Consider the following 23,574-nt stretch of genomic DNA (forward strand, 5'->3'; position numbering starts at 1 on the left):
AAGAAGACATATATGAGGCCAACAAATATATGAAAAAATACTCATCATCACTGGTCATTAGAGAAATGCAAATCAAAACCACATTGAGATACCATCTCATGCCAGTTAGAATGGTGATCAGTTAAAATATCTGGAGACAACAGATGCTGGAGAGGATGCGGAGAAATAGGAATGCTTTTACATTGTTGGTGGGAGTGTAAATTAGTTCAGCCATTGTGGAAGACAGTATGGCGATTCCCCATGAATCTTGAAACAGAAATTCCATTTGTGCCAACAATCCCATTACTAGGTATATACCCAAAGGATTATAAATTGTTCTATTGTAAAGACACATGCAGACATATGTTCATTGCGGCACTTTTTACAACAGCAAAGACCTGGAACCAGCCCAAATGCTCACTGAAGATAGATTGGACAAGGAAAATGTGGCACATATACGCCATGGAATGCTATGCAGCCATAAAAAACGATGCGTTTGTGTCCTTTGAAGAGACATGGACGAATCTGGAAACCATCATTCTCAGCAAACTGACACAACAGAAAATCAAACATGGCATGTTCTCACTCATTGGCAGGTGTTGAACAATGAGAACACATGGACACAGGGAGGGAAGAATCACACAATGGGGTCTTTTGGGGGGCCTAGGAGAGGGCAGCAGGCAGGTGGGAAGGTTGGGGAGTGACAACATGGGAAGAAATGCCAGATATAGGTGACAGGGGGAATGGAAGCAGCAAACCACATAGCCACTTGTGTACCTATGCAACATTCTTGCATGAACTGCAATGTACCCCAGAACTTAAAGTACTATATATATATATATATATATATATATATATATATAAACATTTTTGATCAGATCTCTTACAATACTTTATAGCTTCCCATCACTGGGAGGTAAGCTAAATAAGTACGGTAGCCTATGGGTAAATATGTTGAGCCAGAAAGATCCTCTCAGCCTAGAGACAGAAGTTGTTAACTGGTTCTCAGCAGTTGTTACACTAAAAGTATGTAGGTTTAAGTTGCCAAATATAATAAAAGGATATAGAAGTGTGTGTGTGTGTGTGTGTGTGTGTATGTGTGTGTGTGTGTGTGTGTCTGTTTTTGTGTATAATTTTCTGAGTTTTAAATGTTGCCTCCATTAAAAAAAAAAAACACTATGTATTTAAAACAAAACATATCTTCAGTCCATATTAGGCTGAATGTCTGTCGATTTACTTTCTCTGCAACAAATATTTGATTTCTCCTTATTTCCTCTACTTCAATCTATGCTTTTCTCCTATTTATGCTCTATAATTGAGTTTCACTGAACTGTGTTCTCGGTGTATCAGGTCATCAAGCACTTTCTTTATGTAAGGCTATTCCTTCCCTGCAGGTGGAAAACATATATTTTTCCAGTATCTATGGGAGTAGGACCTTCTTAAATTATGTGAGTTCCCACCCAGAGACATCTTTATTCTCTGTCATAGAATCTTGTTATTTTCCTTTTTTTTTCTGAGTACTTTTCTAAATTTGTGATTACATCTGTATGGCTTGAAATCTACTACACTTGAAGGTAGTTTAGCTCACGATATTACTATCACATTATATTATTTGTAAGTTGATTTCTAATATATCATTAATCTAATTTGCAAATCATTGGACCAAGTAAATACTAATGTCATCAGTAGTATTCTACATATTATTTTGTAACAGCAGGATGTATTAATAGAGTATTTATTTTGTCAAAGCTCTATGATTACTATGAGGTATAATTTATTTCATGTGATCTTCTCCTCAATCCAATAAGATATACATTATTATTCTCAATTTTAGAACTGAGGAAACTAACTCTTGCAGAAAACAAGATAATTTATGTCAGGGAGATAATCTGAATGAAATTTGTTTGACTTAAAGCATAATATAATATCGTGATTAAAACGTCAGGTTTTAGAGTCTGGAAGTCAAGAGTTCAAATCCCACTTCTATGAGATTATTAGATAGGTAAACAAACTTCAGTTTTCTCATTTAAAACAGGGATAAGATAATAAGTGCTTATATAATATTATAAAAAATAATTGGAAAAAGGATTACTTAATTGCTTATCACTTTGTAGTCTATAATATAATTGTTAGTCATTAAGGCTGAAAGATTTAGTTAATTTAAAAAAAACTGGTTTAATAGATCAAAGTCTGACCAGTTCCCAAATATTTTGAATTTCTCTTTGGTGTGTTTCTTCAAATATTATTATCTGTATTAAGTTTTGAGAGTGGTTAAAGTTCTGTAAATATTTTAGAAAATTACAATTGTGTTTGTGTGGAAATTACCATTTCCACTTCAAGTATGGCAAAATTTAACTTTAAGTCATTCTGAAAGATTCATGTGGGAAATTTTTTATAGGTCTATTTTCTAAGAACTATTTTTTTCTTCATAGGGATATTCTTTAAAATATCATTTGTGCTTTATATGCATAATATAAATAAGTAAAAAGGAAAAATATGTGGTATCTGTAACTATAAACATTATCATCAAAAATTGAAAAGTGAAATTTACCATGGATACTCCATAAAAATAGGTATTTGTGAGTTTTCACAAGATTATTGGTTAATATTTTGATAGGCATTTAGCAATCTTTTATTTGTAAAATATTATAGAGGACTAAGAAAAATTCAAGCTTATTAAAAAGCATTATTTGACAGTTATGTAAATTAATGGTCACAGTATACTGCATAAATTCTCTAGTTACTACATAAATTCTCTAGCTTGTTGGTAAACTTAATTTAAAATTAATAAAATTAATACTAATTTATGATGGAGATAAAACTTCTACTCAAGTTGTAATTAGAAAATACAAATGTTTATAGAATATTTGCTAGGATGTTTTACAGGCATTACCTCATTTGAAACTCACCATTATATATGGTAAATGTTGATAGAATGTAGTTTGATGCCACCACACCATCATCTTTATATTGTTAGCTTTTTTTTTTTTTTTTTTTTTGAGACAGAATTTTTCTCTTGTTACCCAGGCTGGAGTGCAATGGAGCGATCTCGGCTCATCGCAACCTCCACCTCCTGGGTTCATGCAATTCTCCTGTCTCAGACTCCTGAGTAGCTGGGATTACAGGCATGCACCACTATGCCTGGCTAATTTTGTATTTTTAATAGAGACGGGGTTTCTCCATGTTGGTCAGGCTGGTCTCAAACTCCCAACCTCAGGTGATCTTCCCACCTCAGCCTCCCAAAGTGCTGGGATTACAGGTGTGAGCCACTGCACCCTGCCGTTATTAGCTATTTTAAACATTTAAATTAAAATAAATATTGACAAGATAAATAATGAAGTAAATATTTTAAAACATTACCTAAAATCTGATCCAATTCTCTTCCCATTTTCTGGTTCTCCTGGATCTGGGCATAAGTTGGAAGCTGTTTTAATACCTCCTTCATTTACTGTAACAGTAGAGAAAAAAAGAGAAAGAAACAAAATATATGTGATTAGAAAATTGATATCAATTTTTAAATATAAATAAAATGCATTCTTGTACATTGTCATTATAATCACTACCATTTAAGTATTTGTTAAAATATAATTTTATAAACCAATACAGAAGGCAAAAGCATTTTATGAACTGAGAAAATAAATTTGCTGTTCATATTCAATGACTTGTACTAGTCTGCATATTAACGTACTAATATCTATTACTTTTATTTTTAGCTTCCATTAAATTGGACAATCTCTGGGAACACATTCTCAGGGTATCAGTATCCAGAGTTTCCACTAATCATTGGCAATAAAGAAGTCAATCACCAGTTATAACAGTGTTATTTGGATACTTGTTGTTTTTGAAGTTGTAATAAAAAATATAACTGTATGAAAAAAGTTCCAAGTTGTAACACTTGTATTTGGTATATTATAAAGCACTTTGGTCTGCCAACATTAAAGTACAATAATGGTGCAGATTACTAGGTATGTCTTTAAATTATTATATAATGGTGTAAACCAAAAATAATGGCTTTACCCTCAAGAAATTTCCATGGATATGATTTATTCAGCTTTTGCAAACATTTTCAGCAGTTTCTTCAGAGCAAAAAGTAAAACACGTATTAATTTTTTCAGTGAATGTTACCACACTGGATAACTAAATCCCCAAGTAAGAGTTGTATTATTCAATCAGAGAGTACTAAAATGTCTGAGTGATGTGAACTGGAGGATAAATTCTGTGATTTTACTTTATATCAATTTACCTGTTTTTTTTTTTTTTTAATTAAAAAAAAATAGTGCCTAAGTAGAGATTCCAGAGAGAAAAAAATCTAAACCATCCAATGCTTATTGTCCTACACTGTGAACTGAAGACACAGGTAGATCTTTCTTGAAAGAATAAAGGTGACGACTTCTACCTCTAGATATTCTAATGCAGTAAATTTAGGGTAGGACTCTGGCATCAGTTTTTTTTTTGTTTTTATTTTAAAGAGACAGGGTCTTGCTTTGTCAACCATGCTGGAGTACAGTAGCGCAATTATAGCTCACTATAGCTTTGGTCTCCTGGAATCAAGCCATCCTCTCGCCTTGGCCATCCAAGGTTCCAAAGTGTTAGGATTACAGGTGTGAGCCATTTAAAAAGTAATAATAACTCTCAAGGTAATTCTAATATAAAGTCAAAGTTGAGAACCACTGGACTGCTGAATATAGTCATTAAATTCCAATTGATTCATCAGATAAGAAAATAGCTATCAGATGATTGCCCAACAATTATGGTTATGGTAAAGTTTTCTTTTCCTAAGTTAAACATAAGATTTTGCATATGTTTCCATCATTCTAAAAAGTAATTTTCTTAGTATTACCAATGATATCCTTTTTGCTAACTGTGTTACAGCTCACTATTCAAATCATGGGATATTTGCATTTTTCTTATTCTCTAACTTGATAAATAATTTCCATTTACCTTTCTGGATTTTTTGGCCACTCTTACTTTGGCTGATTCCACTACAGTGGACAAATTCAAAGGCATTGACTCACAGCTCTCTATATTTGAATTTCCCTTATTCCTTGACATAATGATCTATTTGCTAATAACTTCTAATCTTCTTGAAGTTCCTTTCCCAATCTTCCAATGGCCTATTTGGTTATCCACCAAAGTTTCCATGGTCATCTAATCTATCTACTCAAATTCAACCTAATCACTTTGATGCTTCTGTGATTCCATTTTCATCCACCTCCAATCCATCTTGAATATCAGAGGAAGACTAAAATTTCTAAAACACAGTTTTTATGACTGCTCAAATCTCCAATTATTCTAGATTTTCTACTGTATCAAATTTATTTCTCACTAGTCACAAACATGCATCCATCATCCAAGTCCCATTGTCTGTTCACTGTTCTGCAATTTTCTGAACATACTCACTCCACACATTTGTGTATTCTCCTTGTCTCCATATTTTCCTTTCCATCTCCCTTAGCTATCAAAATCCTATCTAATATTCAAGACTTAGCTTAAGTCCCACTTCTTCCAAAAGATAATCACTCATTTTTTTCCATGTTATGCTGATTAATCTTTTTAAATCACTTGGAGTAATTCATTTGGACAATTTTGTATTTAATTTAATATTATCTTAATATATTATAAATTAATAGTTTCATATACCTTTAGTTATCTGTAGAGATTAAGATAGAGGAAAAACATAATTATTTTAATACACCTATTTAATATCTTTTCAATAAATATTTCCTAGTTGTTTGATTGACAATATCACCTTACATTGGTTGTCAAAGAACTGAGCATAGAAAATGCTCATTTCATAAAAAATGAAAAATAACATCTTTCCAATCTTTAAAAGGCTTTTGAAAATATCGTAGTGTATGTTTATTAAAATATGACTTTTTAAATGGGGGGGGTGGGAAAGAGGAAAAGAGATAGCATGACTGAAGCCTACCTACATTTTTGTATTATGATATGTAACAGATTATAGGATTATAGATTATATTGTCTGTAACACAGACAAGCAGTTTGTGAATACATTATTTAAAAGTAAAAATAAGAAAAATCCCATTTTTCTACAATTTCACTATCATTTTGTCTCAAAATAAAATTTTGTTAAACATTTTATATGAATTTAAATAATAGCGAACACTTATATAACTATGGGGCGAGAACTGTTCTACATACTTTATGTGTATTACCCCATTTCGTTCTCACAACCATCTTAGGAGTAGCTACTATTATTTTACACCTTCTACAGGTGAGAAAACTGAGTCACGGAGAGGTGAACAAAAGTGTCCAAAGTCACATTGTTAGTTAATGAGACTCTATATTTAAACTCAGGCAGTCTGATTTGAGAAATTCTACTATTAACCCTGAACTCTCTAGCTGCTCAGAAAGCTCAGCAAGACAGAAACTATGTCATTAATTATGATTCAAAACAGTTTTCCAAACATTTTACCTTAAAATGCAGAACATGTATATAATTTCACCACTTTTACCTAATTAATCACAATTATTATTTTAATTGTCAAGTTATTTCTGTCTGCTTGAAAGTGTCATTTAAACCACCATTTCTGGACATCTGCAAGAGGAAATACTTTCCAATTTAAAATGTAAGAATAATGAGAGAGCTTCTGCATGGTATGTCTATTTCATATTCTCTAATTGTAAATATTTAACATTTTTTAAATTAGGAAAAATGTATAATATTTCATCTCTTTTGATATTTCTATATTTCATAATTGCCCATAGCTAAGTGATGCCAAGACAATTAAACAAAGTTAGTATTAATTCAATCAACTGCTTTCATTTCATACTGTCATTGATGCAATTAGATTTATCACTTTTACTTCTTTTAATTTGCATAGCAACTTGTTGCATTTTAAGCATATGACTGTCTTTAAAGGTTAATTACATGAATAGTATAAGCATGTTTTCTTAAGGCTTCTGATTTTATATAGCACATAATATACCCTAAATATAAAAATAAGTGGACTCTGACTAAATTCCACCACTTCTAGCTGCTTACATTGTCATTTTTCTCAGATTTTTAAAAACTAGATTTAAATTTTTATTTCAACTTATCAAGTGTTTTGGATTATTTTCCGAACTCAAACATCATTGATATCAACTTTGTGTAGTTATTTTTTATACTAACACACTTCACATTCTAGAAAGAGTTACCTCTTAACTAATGGAGCTTCCCAATATAATACTGAATCCTTGAGGATTAAAAATTTATTTTATTCACACTTTTACCTTCTTAGTCTAGCATGCCATGGAGGAATTGTGGAATGAGCAGATAATATGAATAATAAAAGTATGGATTTGAAGAATAGAAGAGAAAATATAATCATTTCTGTCAGGCTCACAGTTTCCTTATAATTCCACAATAATATTCTAGAGGAGCCTACTAAAGAAGTTAGAAAGACTACTAGTTCATTAATTTAAACATTTTAAAAATATAAAACCTTTTTACTTTTAAAATTTAAAAAAAAATCTATATTTTCTTTTCTTGGTGAAATCAATTTTTGAAAAAGAAAAAGGGGTAGGTTGGGGCAATTTAGCATTCAGGTATAAAAGCTGAAAAAAAAAAAATGTGAGTTAGCCATTTAGATCAACAAACTCTGCCCATAAACACTACTGGAGCTTCCTGAATCTCTTGTTAATTTATTTCTTACTTAAAATGTAAAGTACCAGTATGAGACCTTTACACACATACTTTGGCAGTGTGGGCATTTGATGTCCTCCATGCTTATACTCACTTCAGGCCATGCCTATAATAGAATTAATCGTTGTTTCAAAAAACACGAGGTTTAATATTTTTTTATTTGAAAGATGAATGTACAATAAAAACTTTCTTTCTTTTTAATTATTGTGTCCTATGTTAAATAAATAATATTAAAGAGATGAAGATCTGAAAGTATACTTGAAACAGATATATAATAATGATACAAATTAAAATAATATAACTCTTTACTCCAAACAACAATGAAAGAATATATTTTTGAAATCAGTTATTAAAATTTTAAAAACAAATTATTGTAAAATGAAATTTAAAATAATGTTGGCTTGCTATTTTATAATGATAGAAAATTTGCAAAAAATATTTTGAAGTTAGAATTACTTTTCTTCAAAAAAAGGAAGAATATTTAAAAATATTTTATAAAAAATAAATGCAAAATTTATTTTAAATATGGAGCAAATTATTAACATTTTTGCCTCACATTAATTTTTTGCCTGTTTTAAAGCAAATATTTCTTAAGTAAGGTATTTTTATTAGAATTTTTTCCTAGATATACAGTCATGTCTAAATTCTGTTTTTGTTCACCTTCATAACCCATGTACAAGAAAAGTAAAAATAATATAAATTCCACTAAGGCAATATACCATCAGGGATATAAAGTTACATATATCTTACCATGCCTTATAAGTCCTAGATCTTTTAGTACAATAGCCTGAATTTCCCAGAACATTTGGAAGTTTGAACATGTCAAGTAACATAGGTGTAGATAAAATGAGAAGAACGTAAACCATTCTAATATGTTGTAATTCTACTTAGAATTCAGAAATAATATATGGCCAGACAAAATATTAGAAAAAATGTAGTAAACATAACATTTAATTTTGCTAACATTTAACTTTTATTTTATGATGACATGAAGAAATCTGACATGTCAGAGTCATCACATCTCGCAATTTTTTACATTTTTTTATTATAGAAAATATGCCCTTCAAAAATATGTTGAATAATTTACATATAAGTCATATTGTGGCATTGCTTGTTTTCCTTATAAACTGACAGTATCAATCTTAAAAATATGTTTTTAGCCCCGAAAATACATGAAGAAATATTAATTATACAACTAAACTCTTTGAAATTAGCTGTTTAGTGCTTTTTAAACAGGTAACCCAAGTGGATCAATGATTTCCTGGTGATATCTCTTCTGGTTTTGGTTTAGTATTCTCAAGTCTAACTAATAAAATGTAAAAATCAGATTTGAAAATTATGACACCCTAAAATACCAGATAACATAGGACTCCAAATTTTTTTCTCGATAACTGACATAACTGATCAATTTGTTTCATTTACTGTTTATATGTACAAGTCAATAAACATATATGTAAAATCCATTTTGATATAGCTATAATAAGCGATTTTTGTTATAGAAATCATTATAAACTTATTTCATAAGGTATTTGGAACTGAAGAAAAATTAAGTTAACAAATACATTTTTGTTGAAGAATAAACAGCAACAATATATATTAAATTTAAAATAACTACTCGAATATTAGCAATGTTATTTTGGAAATCAGGTATTATGTCATAAATGGATTGTTTCAAAGTTTCTAATATGCAACAGTATTGCTGGGAATTTCCAGCAATTACTATTATTAATTTTTCCTACAAAAATGAATAGCTCTACTAAAAAATTCCATGTTTGTTTATGGTCATTTAAACAAATGCTCTAAACAATGATTCATAATCTGAGATTATGGGATGAAGGTCAGATGATATATAAAGCCCTGATTTTGTAAGTAAAATTGTTTATTTCAGGCCATTTTATAAGATTTTCAAATAGTGAATAGCAATAATTTATCAATCATTTTATAAAATGTTTAATTTCAAGGGTTTTATGTAAATTAGCTCAAATTAAGAATTTTGTTTATTTTTAAATAAAAATTGCTATTTTAAAAGTAATCTTTCTTAGAAAAACACTTTTGTTGAAATGGAGATGTAGTCAATCAAGAACTCCTACAAGAAACCACCAATTTTAGAAATCTTACTCATTTTTGCCTCACCTCCTAGAACTACAAAACTTGAGTGTCCTCAACACATATGATAAAAAGAATATTTTTACATTTTGAAATATAAAATAAACTTTATCAAAAACAATCTAAGGCTTGGAGTTTACTATGTTAATCTGTTAACTCAATACATATTTAAATATAATATTGAATAATCATCATGCATGTTATACAGATATTAATGCAGTTAATTTGGTAAATACACAAATATTTTGGTAAAACACATACAAACAACACAGACACCACAAACTTCACTCTTGCACTAGAGAAAGTAACAAAAAAGAAGTACACTCACAGATAGAAAACTTGTTGCTGTTGTCTTTCCCTGGAAACAATTTAAATCCTCTAGATTTAAAATCTATGGCCTTTTTCACTAGTTAAGAAAACAAACAAAAACATGTATCAGGAAATACAATTTTAAAATGAAATTCAAGTTAAGAAATTTGTTAGCATGGAATTATGCAAGATAAAGAAACCACTTTCTTAAGTCTGATACAGTACCCAGATGAATTTTTTCAAAGCAATATAATCACTTAGTAGTAAAATACTAAGCAGTGTAGAAGGATTTTAAATATTCTACAGGGAAAATCCTGCATATGCATATTTTTTAAAACTGTATTTTTTAACTGTCCAAATTTTTATATAAAAGTGAAATCTCAACACTTTATCATAAACCACTTGAATTCATCAAATTTTATGGAATAAATAAACTAGCAAAGTAAAAATGCTGGAGTATTAGAATAGTGGGAAGGATTTAATAGGTTTGTTTTGTAAAGTAAATCTCCTAAAAATTTAGGCTATTTGAAATGTTAGGACACATTAAACAAAATGGCTTAATTAGAAAAATTTTAAATGTATTTCAGTATTTCCATTAACAATCATTTCCATTCATTATTATTGCTTTTGACACTATGATTGATGTTAGTCCATACTGCACACAATATACGAAAGTGAATCACAGCTATTTGGAGCCCATCCAAAATATGTTATTGCTATTCTTAGATATTTAATTATGCACTAAATTAAAACAGATAGAACTGGATAGTCCAAGAAAAAAATAAATACATAGAAATTCAATGAAGTAGGTAAGGAATTATTTTTTTAAACCTGAGATATGATAAAAATATTTCAGTAATTCAAATTTTAAAAAAGTATTATTTTATTTTAAGCATGCATTATTTGATTAACTACAGTTGCTATGGATTTTTAAAATGTGGTAAGTGATAGTTCAGAAAACATTATATTTACGTTTTTAACATCAAGTAAAATGAAGAAATGTTTATTTAATTAAAACTCCACTAATTAAAAAATGTTATGGATTCTGTCCTAATGAGATATTTAAATATCATTCATTTTATTTTTAATAAGTTTTATGGATATATAGTAGTTATACATATTTATGGGGTATATAGGATATTTTAATATAAGCATACACTGTGTAATGATCAAATCTGAGTAACTGGTATATCCAACACTGCAAATATCTATTATTTCTTTGTGTTGAAAACATTCCAAATCTTCTCTTCTAGCTATTTTGAAATATAAGGTACTGTTAAATATAGTTGCTCTGTTGTGTTATCAAATGCTAGAACTTGTGTCTTCTCACCCTTCCATCTTACTATATTTTTGTCTCCACTGACCAATCACTCCTCATCACCCTTCCCCACTTCAATTATTTTCTTTTAAAAATCATAGCATAAACAAGAAAACAAGAAAGATAATTAACTTGCTCAGTTACAGTGTGGGACTCTTTACATATTACTTTTTATCAAGTTTATAGTGGAGGATGATAGCCTTAAATGTTATGCAAATGGGTTTTTTTATGCTATAAATTTAAAAGGAGAGAAACTGATTTTTGTTAGATGGTTTAAAATTACCACTTCACTATTTCTGAACATCATCTATGCAATTAGTTCAAATTATGGATGTTTATTGGTCTACGAAACATTTTAAAGTTGAGTTTTTTCTTGTTAATATCTTCAAATGTAGAACAGTAGAAAAAGGACCTAATGGTTTATGTGAATATATAGTTTTGAACTATCTATACACACAGCATATATTTTTAAAAAGAGGAATAATATCATTGGAGCAGAGTTTAAAAGACTAATTCTTAGTAAGTACTAGTTGTGGGATTTTGGACAAGAATCTGCCTTTTTACCTGTTTTGTTCTCTCAAAGTAAGCAGCTAGGACTAGATGGCCTCTTTCTTTATAGTTGCAAGATTCTTTAACTATGAATGCTTATTTATGGTGAAAAAATAACTACATCCCTCCCAAGTGATGCTTTTTGTTTTGATTCTCTTCCACCTCTGGCCCCACTGCCATGGTAACCTAAAATTAATTTTTCTTAAATGTTCAGCAGTTCTAAATTTAGTCTTGTCACATGTGAATTTTCTGATGTCTCAAAATACTTGACAAAATTTGCATTTTGTATTTTCTGGCATTATTCTAGATTTTTCCATCGGAAACATAAATTATAAGTAGGAATCTACCTCTACTTTTCTCTGCATTATAAGATTTGACTTTATAATATTACAAATAAGTCTGAAGATTTCATGGTGATTTTAACACAAGTCTGGATTTCAAAAAGAATAAAGCAAAGTAAATGAAAAGATTATCTGGCCAAAGGAGAAAATTAAGAAGAATAAAATTCTACGGATCAAAGAATTCAATGTTGTAAATAACAAGTTGCTAATACTGGGGGACAATGGTGGTGTGTGGAGAAGGAGACAGACTAACATGCCTACTTATAAGTATCTTGATTTAATTCTTTGGTTGTATAGGATTTTTCCTGTTTCTAAAAGAACCTTAAGTTTCTCTTTTATAAGCATCTATGTGCCAAATTATTTTGAATAATGATACATCTATATTTTAAAAAATAACAATAGTAATTGTAATACAGATGCAGAAGGTGAAAGCTCAGGAAAATAATCACTTTTGTACATGAAAAAATGTGAATAAATAATATAAAATTTAAATTTACAAAAACTTTAAAATATGTTAAACAGAAAACAAATTCTTTAGCTGTTTATATTTTTAATATAAAGAATAATGTGTATCTCCTAATGAATAAAAGGATAAATATTGAAAGTATTAATTACAAGACTATTCTAAAGCATGTATCAGGTATTTAATATTACAATATATGCCATAAAAATATAGATTTCACTATGTATAAAAGATACATGGAATAAATATTGACTTGTCATCAAGTAATGAGTGCTTCTAATGAACACATTTAATTTAGCAAATTAACCTGACCTTTTAAACTGATGCATTTCAGTAATACGCAAGTAAAATTTATTATAAAGTGAATGTTAAAATAAAGCATGGTATTTTATACAGGTTAAGGAAAATGTTTAGACAGTGTGTCATGTGTGGCAATTCAAATTCACTGTGTGGTAAGCTTCTCAAAGGTAGGAAAAATATTTTGTTCATGTCATATTTTTGTTTTTGGTTTATTTATTTATTTATTTATTTTTATTTTTTTGAGACAGAGTCTCATTCTGTCACCCAGGCTGGAGTGCAGTGGTGTGATTTTGGCTCACTGCAACTTCCGCCTCCCAGGTTCTAGCGATTCTCCTGCCTCAGCTACCCCAGTAGCTGGGATTACAGGTGCGTAACACTACACCCAGCTGATTTTTGTAATTTAGTAGAGACAGGATTTCACCACATTGGCAAAGCTGGTCTGGAACTCCTGACCTCAAGGGATCCACCCACCTTGGCCTGTCATATACATGCCATATTTTTATGAGTGTATGAATGAATATGTACGATATTGGCAATTCTGAGTCTTTTAACTAAAGGTATTTTGTTGGGAGAATTTCCTTTATTGATCTTGAACTAAAATAGGAATAAGTGATTTTTACACCAGTTAGAATGGTGATCATTAAAAAAATCTGGAGACAATAGATGTCGGAGAGGATGTGGAGAAATAGGAACACTTTTACACTGTTGCTGGGAGTGTAATTAGTGCAACCATTGTGGAATACAGTGCGGCGACTCCTCAAGGATCTAGAACTAGAAATATAATTTGACCCAGTAATCCCATTACTAGGTATATACCGAAAGGATTATAAATTGTTCAATTATAAAGACACATGCACACATGTGTTCATTCACGCACTGTTTACAATAGCAAAGACTTGGAACAAACCCAAATACCCATCAATGATAGACTGGATAAAGATAATGTGGCACAGAAACACCATATAATACTATGAGGCCATAAAAAATGATGAGTTCATGTCCTTTGCAGGGACATGGATGAATCTGGAAACCATCATTCTCAGCAAACTGACACAAGAACAGAGAACCAAACACTACATGTTCTCACCCATAAGTGGGTGTTGAACAATGAGAACACATGGACACAGGGAGAAGAACATCACATACTGGGGTCTGCTGGGGAGGTGTGAGTCTAGAGGAGCCATAGCAGCAGGTGGGGATGTTGGGGAGGGATAACATTAGGAGAAATACCTAAAGTAGTTGAAGGGGGTATGGAGTCAGCCAATCACCATGGCCTGTGTATATCTATGTAACAATTGTGCAAGATCTGCACAGGTACCCCAGAACTTAAAGATTAATTTTAAAAAAATGAATGCTCAAGATGAAGCATTTTTTCATTTATAAATCTCTAGATGAAAAACAGAAAAACTATATATACTCTAATAATATTAGAAAGCATTAAATGCAGGGTTCTTAGGTATATGCACAATGATTCATTTCCTTTATTTTCTTTTGTCTTTCATATGCTGAACAATTTTTAATCATTTAAAAAGTTTTCATTACATTTTCGGTTTGACTATTTTTTTGTTTAATTTAATAGAAATACTTTATAATACGAGAATGATCTGACAGGGAAGAACATTGGGCCAGCTATCAAATCCCTCTTTATTTGCTTGTAAGTTCTGGACAATAGGAAAACCACTGTGTTTTGTAACCTACATTAAGTAGTTTTAAGCCGCGTAATGAATTATCATTGTGTCATCTTCCACGTTGTCTTTTGTCTTCAAGATCAATATAAATTTGAAACCCTTTTTAAAAACTTACAAAAAGAAAATGATATTGATTGATTCTTATTTAAACATCATCTAATTTTCATGTTATTCAGCAAAAGTCATTACTTGAAATAATTTAAATTAAAATGCCTACTATAAAAATTAACCATATATTCATGCATATAAATTATAGCTTGATTTTTTTTCTAGTATCAACTATTTTGGTGTAACAGGCATTTGTCTTTATGTTTTATGTCACAAAAACTTTTTAAGTGTAACTTGAGAACATGTGGTATTGGTGAGATAAAATAGATTGGGAAGTAGATTTAGTGTTGGTACTGGTTGTTAATGTTAGGAAACTGATCATATTAAATAGGTATAGTAGAAAGGCTTTAAGTTATCAGTCAGAGGTTTGGAAAAGATGGCCTTTAATTGGTCCTTTTATCACTGAGCTTCTATACCTTAAAGTCATAAAACATTCCCTGGCTTGAAGTTCCCCTAAAAATTGAGTCTTTCACTATATAATTTCAAAAGTTACCTATCTGAAATACATTATTCTATTACACTGCTATGCATACATAGTGAAAATATGTAATATGCAGAACATTTAACTTTGAAAAAGAAGAAACAGACATGTTTAGTATTAGTTGGCAGAACACTGTTTTTATTGGAAATAATTTACTTTCACGTATGCATAGTGCTCTCATTGAAGACAGTTATATTAGTTATTAAATCCTTTCAGAACATTCTGAAGCCCTCTTTTTTTTCCACTTATATTCAAATACAATAGTGAAGATAGAATGAATGGAATACTCTAATTTTGTATTTATTTTATTCTTCCAAGTTTATAGTATTTATTTTGACAATAAAGTATCTTGGAAGTGTCAGTATCTGTATTATAAATTTATAATTCAGCCACATCATGGTAATGTATTTAAAAAGGAAAAGAATTTCTTATAAACAAGTAAGTCACTAGTATGTTGTTTATGTTTTTGTTTCTGCTTCATTTTAACCTTTCTTTTCAAAAGTACAATAATGTCTTCCTCTTCCTCTTCTGTACTGTATTTTTTGATACAATACCTGGATGTGTGTTTCCTACTTTTTATTTTCAATTTATTCATGATAATCTTATCTTTCACTTTATAGTAAACTAATAAACTATACTGCTAATGAAATAATTTTATTTTAATTTTTTGGATATTGAAAATAACTAACATGTCTTTGCATGTGTATTTGATTTTGAGAAAATGGCACATCTCACTATTGACAGAAGATTTATTTACATGAGTACTACAACTAATCAGTCACTGACTAGAGGTTAAAGTAACATTAAAATACAGTGTGTTATTTCTGGCATTTTGCTCACTGGATTAGGAGTTAGCAGACCTATGTTCTGATTCTATAAGATATAGGACATTTTGATTAACTTTTCTATATAGTTCTAAGAGATGTAATTCTTAACTATTTAGGAGTAGAATTTAGGCCAAAGAAAAGAAAGACTAATGTAATTAGAATTATCAGTTCTATTCAGGATATTAAAATGTGTATAGGAGTTATAAAATTATTTAACTGTATAAAGATGATTTCTTTTGTTGATTTAAAAGTGAATAGTGGCTTTACATTACAGGGCAACAAATATAAAAATTTAACTTTGTTTTTCTCCTTCCTGTGCTGGCTGAACAAAACACTTTCCAGAACATATTTATCATGGAGACTGCTACTGATTAATTCTTGCATGTAATCCTTGGACAAAGAAAGGTGAAGAAATTATACTGCTACTAGATTGAAAACTAAACAACATTCCTGCAGTAGCTCCTTTAACATCTTTCATGTAAGGTTTACTACTCTATTAATAATATAAACTTCTGAGAAAATAATATCTGTTTTATAAATGTTTCTGTAGCACAATTTTTTAAAACTTGATTAGAGGTATCCTGCAATTAGATCATGTTTCTGGGTTACATAGGAAAAATGTGTAATAGAAAACTCAGTGACATAATATTAAGTAGCTCTTGAATCTTTGTGAAAAATATTTTATTTCAAAATATGTTTAAAAAAATGAAGATAAACTTTGTATAAAGAAAAACAATGGCCATAATTTTATGAGAAAAGTACTAGTACAACTAAGTACCAAAAAAAAAGCACACACAAAAAATAAGAATTTAAAAAAGTTCTTAAGGCACAGAAAAATTCATTGGTAAATATAAACATACTAGGGATACATAAGATTTAAAATATTTTTTAAATTCAAAAATGATGAAATTGAACTAGATAAATTTAAGAAATATTATTCATTTTTATAATTATTTAAAATCGTAATGTACTTTCCATTAAAAAAATCATTAGAGATAAGTAATATGGTTCAGAAAATCCAATAAATTTTTCTAAATATTAAACTCCTAATTATGCCACAATGCTCATTTGTAGCTAGCACTTATTCTTGCATATAGGAAGTGTAAACATAAAATGTATGTGATGTTCGATTTTTATGTGAAAAAAACATAAAATCATATATTTTAATACTGTGCTTAAATTATATAATAAATTATAGAAATAAACAAGTAGCAAGAATCTTTAAATGTTAGTTAGCTGTACCAATATTATTTCCCATTTATAATATTAAGATCTAGTCGGTCTCAGAAGTCATTTTGATTCATGATACAATTACCAAAAATTTGTCAACTATTTTGTATTATGTCTTTTTCACTACGTAGGGATGATACACAAAGTAAATTATCTAAATTCCCTGAATTTCTAAATTAAATTTTACTTCTCTATTCAAAGTTAGAAACCTCTCCAAATCATTGATCAAAATGCCATATTTGGTAAAAATGTATACAATCATATAAATAAAATCATATAAATTATATAAATAATTATTTAATGCATTTCAAGGTTCTCCACTAACAAGCCCATTTTCCATTTTCTAAAGGAAGATCCTGAAGTTTCCATGTCTCAGCGTTGAAATGAGGTTGACCTAGTCTCTAAATCTGTGGAATTATATTTTTCAATTATTTTAGACTAATTAATAAATTTTTCAAATGGAAAACTGAACAGAGTGGTGAGTATGGAAAGGAGGCATTCTGTTTTAATAAAACCAATTTGTTAATTTTCATAGGCATTAAAGATTGAATAAAGTTATTAATTTTTATTTAGGAGACCATGAACAGCCTACATAACTGGCTGAAAAATCATGTAACCAATCATTGCATAAAGACTCTAAAATTTGTACATGGGCTTTCTTTCTTCCTAGAAATGGAACATATTCAGGAAACCATAACACTTATGAAGCTAACAGCAGATGCATCCGCAATGCTTGGTGTAAAAGGTCTTACAGTTATGGTATGCTGTAAAATGTCAGGATTATATGAAAAATGTGGGATTTTTATATTCTCTTTAGGGATTCTTATAACTGGCATAATAAAAGTCACCATATGGGAAGAGTTACCATTGGTATAGTTCGCAGATACTTTTAACACTTTAAAACTGTCTGCTTTTAATTTAATTGTTTTTAATCTTTATTTTCTGACAGCTTCAAATTAACTAACTTTTTAAATTGTTTTTGGTTGCACAGTTAATATTAATGTCCACTCAATGTATGCACTTTCTTGGGACATTTTTTGTTTTGATATATTATGTTCTCTAGAACAAAAGTGATTTTCTGTTTGTTTTATTTTGTTTCTAATTTGTATTTTCATTTCAAAAATTAATTTTATCACAGATAATGATTATAAATTGTTACATGAAAGATAACATTAGTATTTTATTACTCAAGATAAAATATTATTACATTAAATATTTATTTTGCACTTAATATAAGAAATCACTTATGTGTACTACAATGCCTTCTAAAATGAGATTAATTAGGAAAGAAGCAACTTTATGAAAAATAGTAACCAAAGTTAATGACTTTCTTCAGACTATGGACAGTGGCATATATTCTTTCACTGCAAATTTCATTAGTGCACTGAATGATTTTATAAATTTACAAAAAAAAATTACAGGAAAAAATAGAAGAAAATGAATTGCTTCAATAAATAATAACAATCTACCATTCCTGTGATTTCAGGTCATTATATTTTACTAAAGTTCATTAGAAATATTCATATCAGTACCTAGATTCTGTTTAAAACAAACATAGATGGGTTTTGATAGTTGCATTTAATGCAGTGTTTTACTGCTAATTTCATGGCTATTCAAAATGCCAACACACTCATCATAAACATCTATGTTTTATATTTGCTTTTCCAAGTCCATTCTCCCTATTCTTCTCCTTGTTCTCTGCCCAGAAGTTTGATCTGAACGGCTACATCCTTTCTACACAAATTGTGGCATTGCATTAGAAGCATTGACGTCACCTGGGAGCTTGTTAGAAAAGCAGAATATAGAACATCACTGAGAACTATTGAATTAGAATCTGCAGTTTAACAAGATCCCCAGGGGATCTTTTTTAACATTTAAGCTTTTGAAACACTAGACTCTATCAACAGACTCCCTTAACCTCTGAAGGATTCCAGCAGGACGATGAAGGGAGAGAGGAAGATAAGATCAGAATTTTTATTCCACAGGATTCCTCACCATTGCAATTATTGGAGTTTGCTAGGACTCTTAATTAAAGGGCATTGTTCCTTTCGCGCCAGGCTGCAATAGATGACGTTATCCAACATCTCACTGCTTTTATCCAAACAAGTTGGGAATCATAACAGCGCAGTTGCCGCTACCATAGATTACAGCATGGTTCTTTGCGGTTTCTTTACATTCATTCATTTGGAAATAGTCCCTTTGTAAGGAAAAATTCCTCAAATTAGGCAATGTTTCATTGTTTCTAAATGCACTCTGATGAATGTATCACTGATACATGAAAATTATTAGAGACTTATTTGAAATCTATATCTCAGATATTGTATTCAACAAAATCTCTTAATTTGTCTATGACCACCATTGTGCTTCAAAGGATAATATCTAGGTAGAATTATTGTTGGCTGTTGCTCATCATCCTACCACTGGTTGCTCACTTGTTTCTTAGAAAACGTTTTGAAAATGTAGACAGCACAACCGTGCTGCTTTCTAGCAATTATATCTGTGAGAAACACAGAGATTTACAAAGATGGAACAGATAGAAATTTAAATGAGTTGGCTGTATTGAAATTGAAAAGTAATTCAATTAAAAGTAAAACTGGAAACAAAAAATAAGGAGTTAATAGAAATCTGAAATGAGCTGAATGTTATACATTACTTTGTTATAACTTATACATGGAAGCAACATGAATAGTGTTAAATCCAACTGTATATACTCATATCCAATATCCATATCAATATTGCATTAAACTATATATTTTTTCCTAAGCAAATGAGCTACCTAAGAAATTTAAAACTGTGCTAATCTTTTTAAAATAAATTTGTTTATATTTATCTTTACCTTACAAGATTTTTATATAAATACAGTAGATTTTCTGCTTGCACTAGATCCAGAAAGGGGCAGTATCATTTACTGGATGTGTGTCAAAAGCATTAGGTACTCTATGTGTATTGTCTCATTGAAATAACAAAATATCCATGCAAAATTATTACTCCTTTTTAAATATGTGAAAATGAAGAAGAGCTAAATTAATTGCCCAAGGTTATCTGTATGTTCATAAAATCTGGTGATCCACTTGACTTTAAAACATCAATACTATCATCTATACCACCTGACTATAGATAACATAATTCCATATATTCAATCAGAGCTCTCAAGTGTATATCTTAGAAAACCATATTGAAATTAGTATATCCTATCCTCATTTACTCATTTTAATATAAAATTTTAAGGAATCAACAATATTTGACTTTAAATATGTTTACCTTAATAAAGTATAAAAGCTTTATTAACTGGATTTAATATTGAATAAAGATATCAATTTTCTGATAACAGTGCCAAGTATAACCCCATGGCCTGAAGCCTTGTAATATTTTATTTTAAAGGTGTGAACGGATAAATTTAAAAGTTGTAGCAAAAGCCAACTGCTATATGAAATGCAAATAATCACTTAGTCTTTTTAGTAAAATGGTCTTTGGCTGCATTCCTTTCTAAAGGGAAAGTTCCTAAGAGCTGATGAGATATTCTCCCACTTAATGTAAGCCTCTTCAATGAAAAATTTCTAACATCTCTGGGCTCTGGATAAAATTAATCTATAAGATTAATCTATAATCTATACATTACTGTTACTTTAATTTCATTTGCTATTATGAGAAAACAGCATTGAAAGAATAATTTAAATAAAGAAAGATCATCAACAGTTAAAATCAACAGTCCATGATTCAGAATACAAATGATGTAATTGTGAAAAGAAAAATATCCTACACAATGTACCCTAAACCTAAAACCATGCTGTTCTGCCATATATGAAGGTTCTGCTCTTCCTAAAATTGTAAAGATTAATTGTGTGGTTTCACTCCATGCACAGCAGGGTAGCCATATGCTCTAGAAAACTACATGCAAGGAAAGCAGCTTGTTGCAAAAGTGGGTGAAAATGCCCTGAAATAATTCTGAACAAGATAAAAATGTCTCCACATAGGACCATTTCTTCATACTCCAAAAGGCAGAGGAGTCTGCTTTGGCATCAGCTTTGAGCACAAATAGAAAGTCTAGTCCCTTCAAAATATTTTAACAAAGAAAAAGATTTAAAAGTCACATACGTCACACTCACTGTGACCATCTCATTCACAGGTAAAACAAGCTCTTGTAACCATTTGGGGAAATCAGCTACACACAAAATAGTTTCATCACTGATTTTTAAAGTTAAGCTTTCCCTTTAGATCAATTCAGTGCATATTATTATCTTTCCTTATTTGCTCATTCAATTAAAAATGAGAAATAGTATGTTAATATAAAAATAAGCTATCAAGATATCTGATGAATGATTACAGGTGAACAAAAGAAAGTGGTTGAAAATCTGAAAAATATATATAGGTTTCCTTAAAGGTCTATTCAAAAAAAATTAAGAACATTGACATCAGAAATTCTTAAAATCTTTACATAGGACTAACTCAAAAGCATGGCTTGAAGGGTAGCATTGAATAAAAATGTTAAAATGGTTACTTGCAGATTTGCCATTTGTGAATAAAATAAATTTTCATTGTTTAATATTGTCATTCAAGTCCTCAGACATTCTGAGTACTTTCATCCAATACATTTTAAAAAAAGGCATAAACCTGTTAATAAGTAAATTCTAACATTTTATTTTTTCTCTTCTTTCTTCCTAAAAAGAACTTATTTGACAAAATGTAAAATAATAAGAAATATTAAAATGTATTTACTGTTATGAATGACATTGTGTTGACAATTTCACAAATGTGATGAAATAATGTAATGAATAGAAAATGAGGATGTTATTCAATAAATATGTATTTAAATGATAAATTGGTACATTTCTGAACATGAATTATTAAATAGCTACCAATATAAACATCAAACACAACTTTCCACTAAATAACATAATTAGGGAAAAATCAAGAGAACAATGAAAAAAATAAAAAGTGTGGCAGGATATTGATAAAGCACACAATGATCAATATTTGCATGTAATTCTCCACCAAAAATGTTGACAATCCTCTATTTTATGTATTCACTTGCCCATTATCAAAGTTCTAACATCCAAAATAAATAAATAAATAAATTTAAGTAATTCTATAAGAATTATACATAACCAGATAATTTTTTTAAAGTTATAAATTCTGCAGCCTATTATTAGTTATACTTTAAAAACTATATTAAAATAAATACATTAGTCTCATAAATAAAGACCTGGGAATTCAAGCAGACAAATGTAGTTTCACCATATATATAAAATAAGAAAACAATGCTTAAAGCTTAACTCCTGAGAATTTTTGATTTGGCAATCAATTTTTGCATACTTTGTTTTTCTTTTTCTTTTCTTCATTTTTTTTCTGTTTTACCTCCATCTATTAGCCGTTCAAAGATTTGAAACATGGTAAGTAAAGGGAAAATAAACCCTGATGTTTTTTCTCTTTGTTATTTGATGTACTGAAAAATAACCATTTCAAAGTGTAGAATTTCGGATAAACTTTAAAATTATCAGCTAAAATTTGACTTAGTATTGATTTTCTTTTTTTTTATTATTATACTTTAGGTTCTGGTGTACATGTGCAGATCATGCAGGAGTGTTGCACAGGTACACACATGGCAAGGTGGTTTGCTGCCTTCATCCCCCCATCACCTATATAATGGTGTTTCTCCCCTCATGATTTTCTTATTCATCTATTCCTTTATTTATCTTTCCAGCAAAATCATTATCAATATCAATAGCTCAGCCATTTTTAAAGATTACCAAAACTAATTATTGTCATTAAGATTGATTGAGAAAATCCATCTGCCTTAAAATATCCCATGCACTTATAAATTTACCACCCTTTGAGTCACACTTCTGGAATAAAAGTTTAGCTTTTACTATATTATCCAAGAGTGTTTGTCAACATTGTGATTATCCTAGAAGAGAACAAAATCCCATGAGGAACAGACAGTGTTGGGACTATGTGATAAATGTTGGTCTCTCTCCATGATGATCATCCTCATCTAAGTTCTTGCTACTCAATGTATGAGCAAACCTAGAAATCTGTTAGAAATGCAAAATCTGAGATCCAACTCCAATTCCATCTAGTCACAATCTGCATTTGAACAAGACTACTAGATGATTCATGTTCACAATGCAGTTTGAAAAGCATAGTATAAGGCCTATACTCCAGGTAACTATCAACTGTTACTTGCACTTCTGTATATACTACTACTATTTGTCTACTTTCTCCTATTC

At 29.7% G+C, this 23,574-nt stretch overlaps 1 protein-coding gene across 6 annotated transcripts in view; it reads right to left on the reverse strand.

The window, feature by feature from the left end:
* The window catches only part of CSMD3 (CUB and Sushi multiple domains 3), a 1,239,477-nt gene that overhangs the window by 762,850 nt on the left and 453,053 nt on the right, over positions 1–23,574 (reverse strand). For 3 of the 6 annotated variants that reach the window (XM_032246339.1, XM_032246357.1, XM_032246363.1), the window contains 2 exons: positions 10,062–10,139; positions 3,340–3,427 (listed from right to left, as the gene is read on the reverse strand). In XM_032246339.1, coding sequence (XP_032102230.1) covers positions 3,340–3,427; positions 10,062–10,139 — 166 coding nt within the window. The remainder of the gene's footprint in view (positions 1–3,339; positions 3,428–10,061; positions 10,140–23,574) is intronic. The other 3 variants (XM_032246370.1, XM_032246349.1, XM_032246365.1) reach the window with 1 other exon arrangement.

This window comes from Sapajus apella, unplaced genomic scaffold (genome assembly GCF_009761245.1).
Source record: "Sapajus apella isolate SASKATOON/1434 unplaced genomic scaffold, GSC_monkey_1.0 scaffold3, whole genome shotgun sequence".
NCBI classification, from domain to species: domain Eukaryota; kingdom Metazoa; phylum Chordata; class Mammalia; order Primates; family Cebidae; genus Sapajus; species Sapajus apella.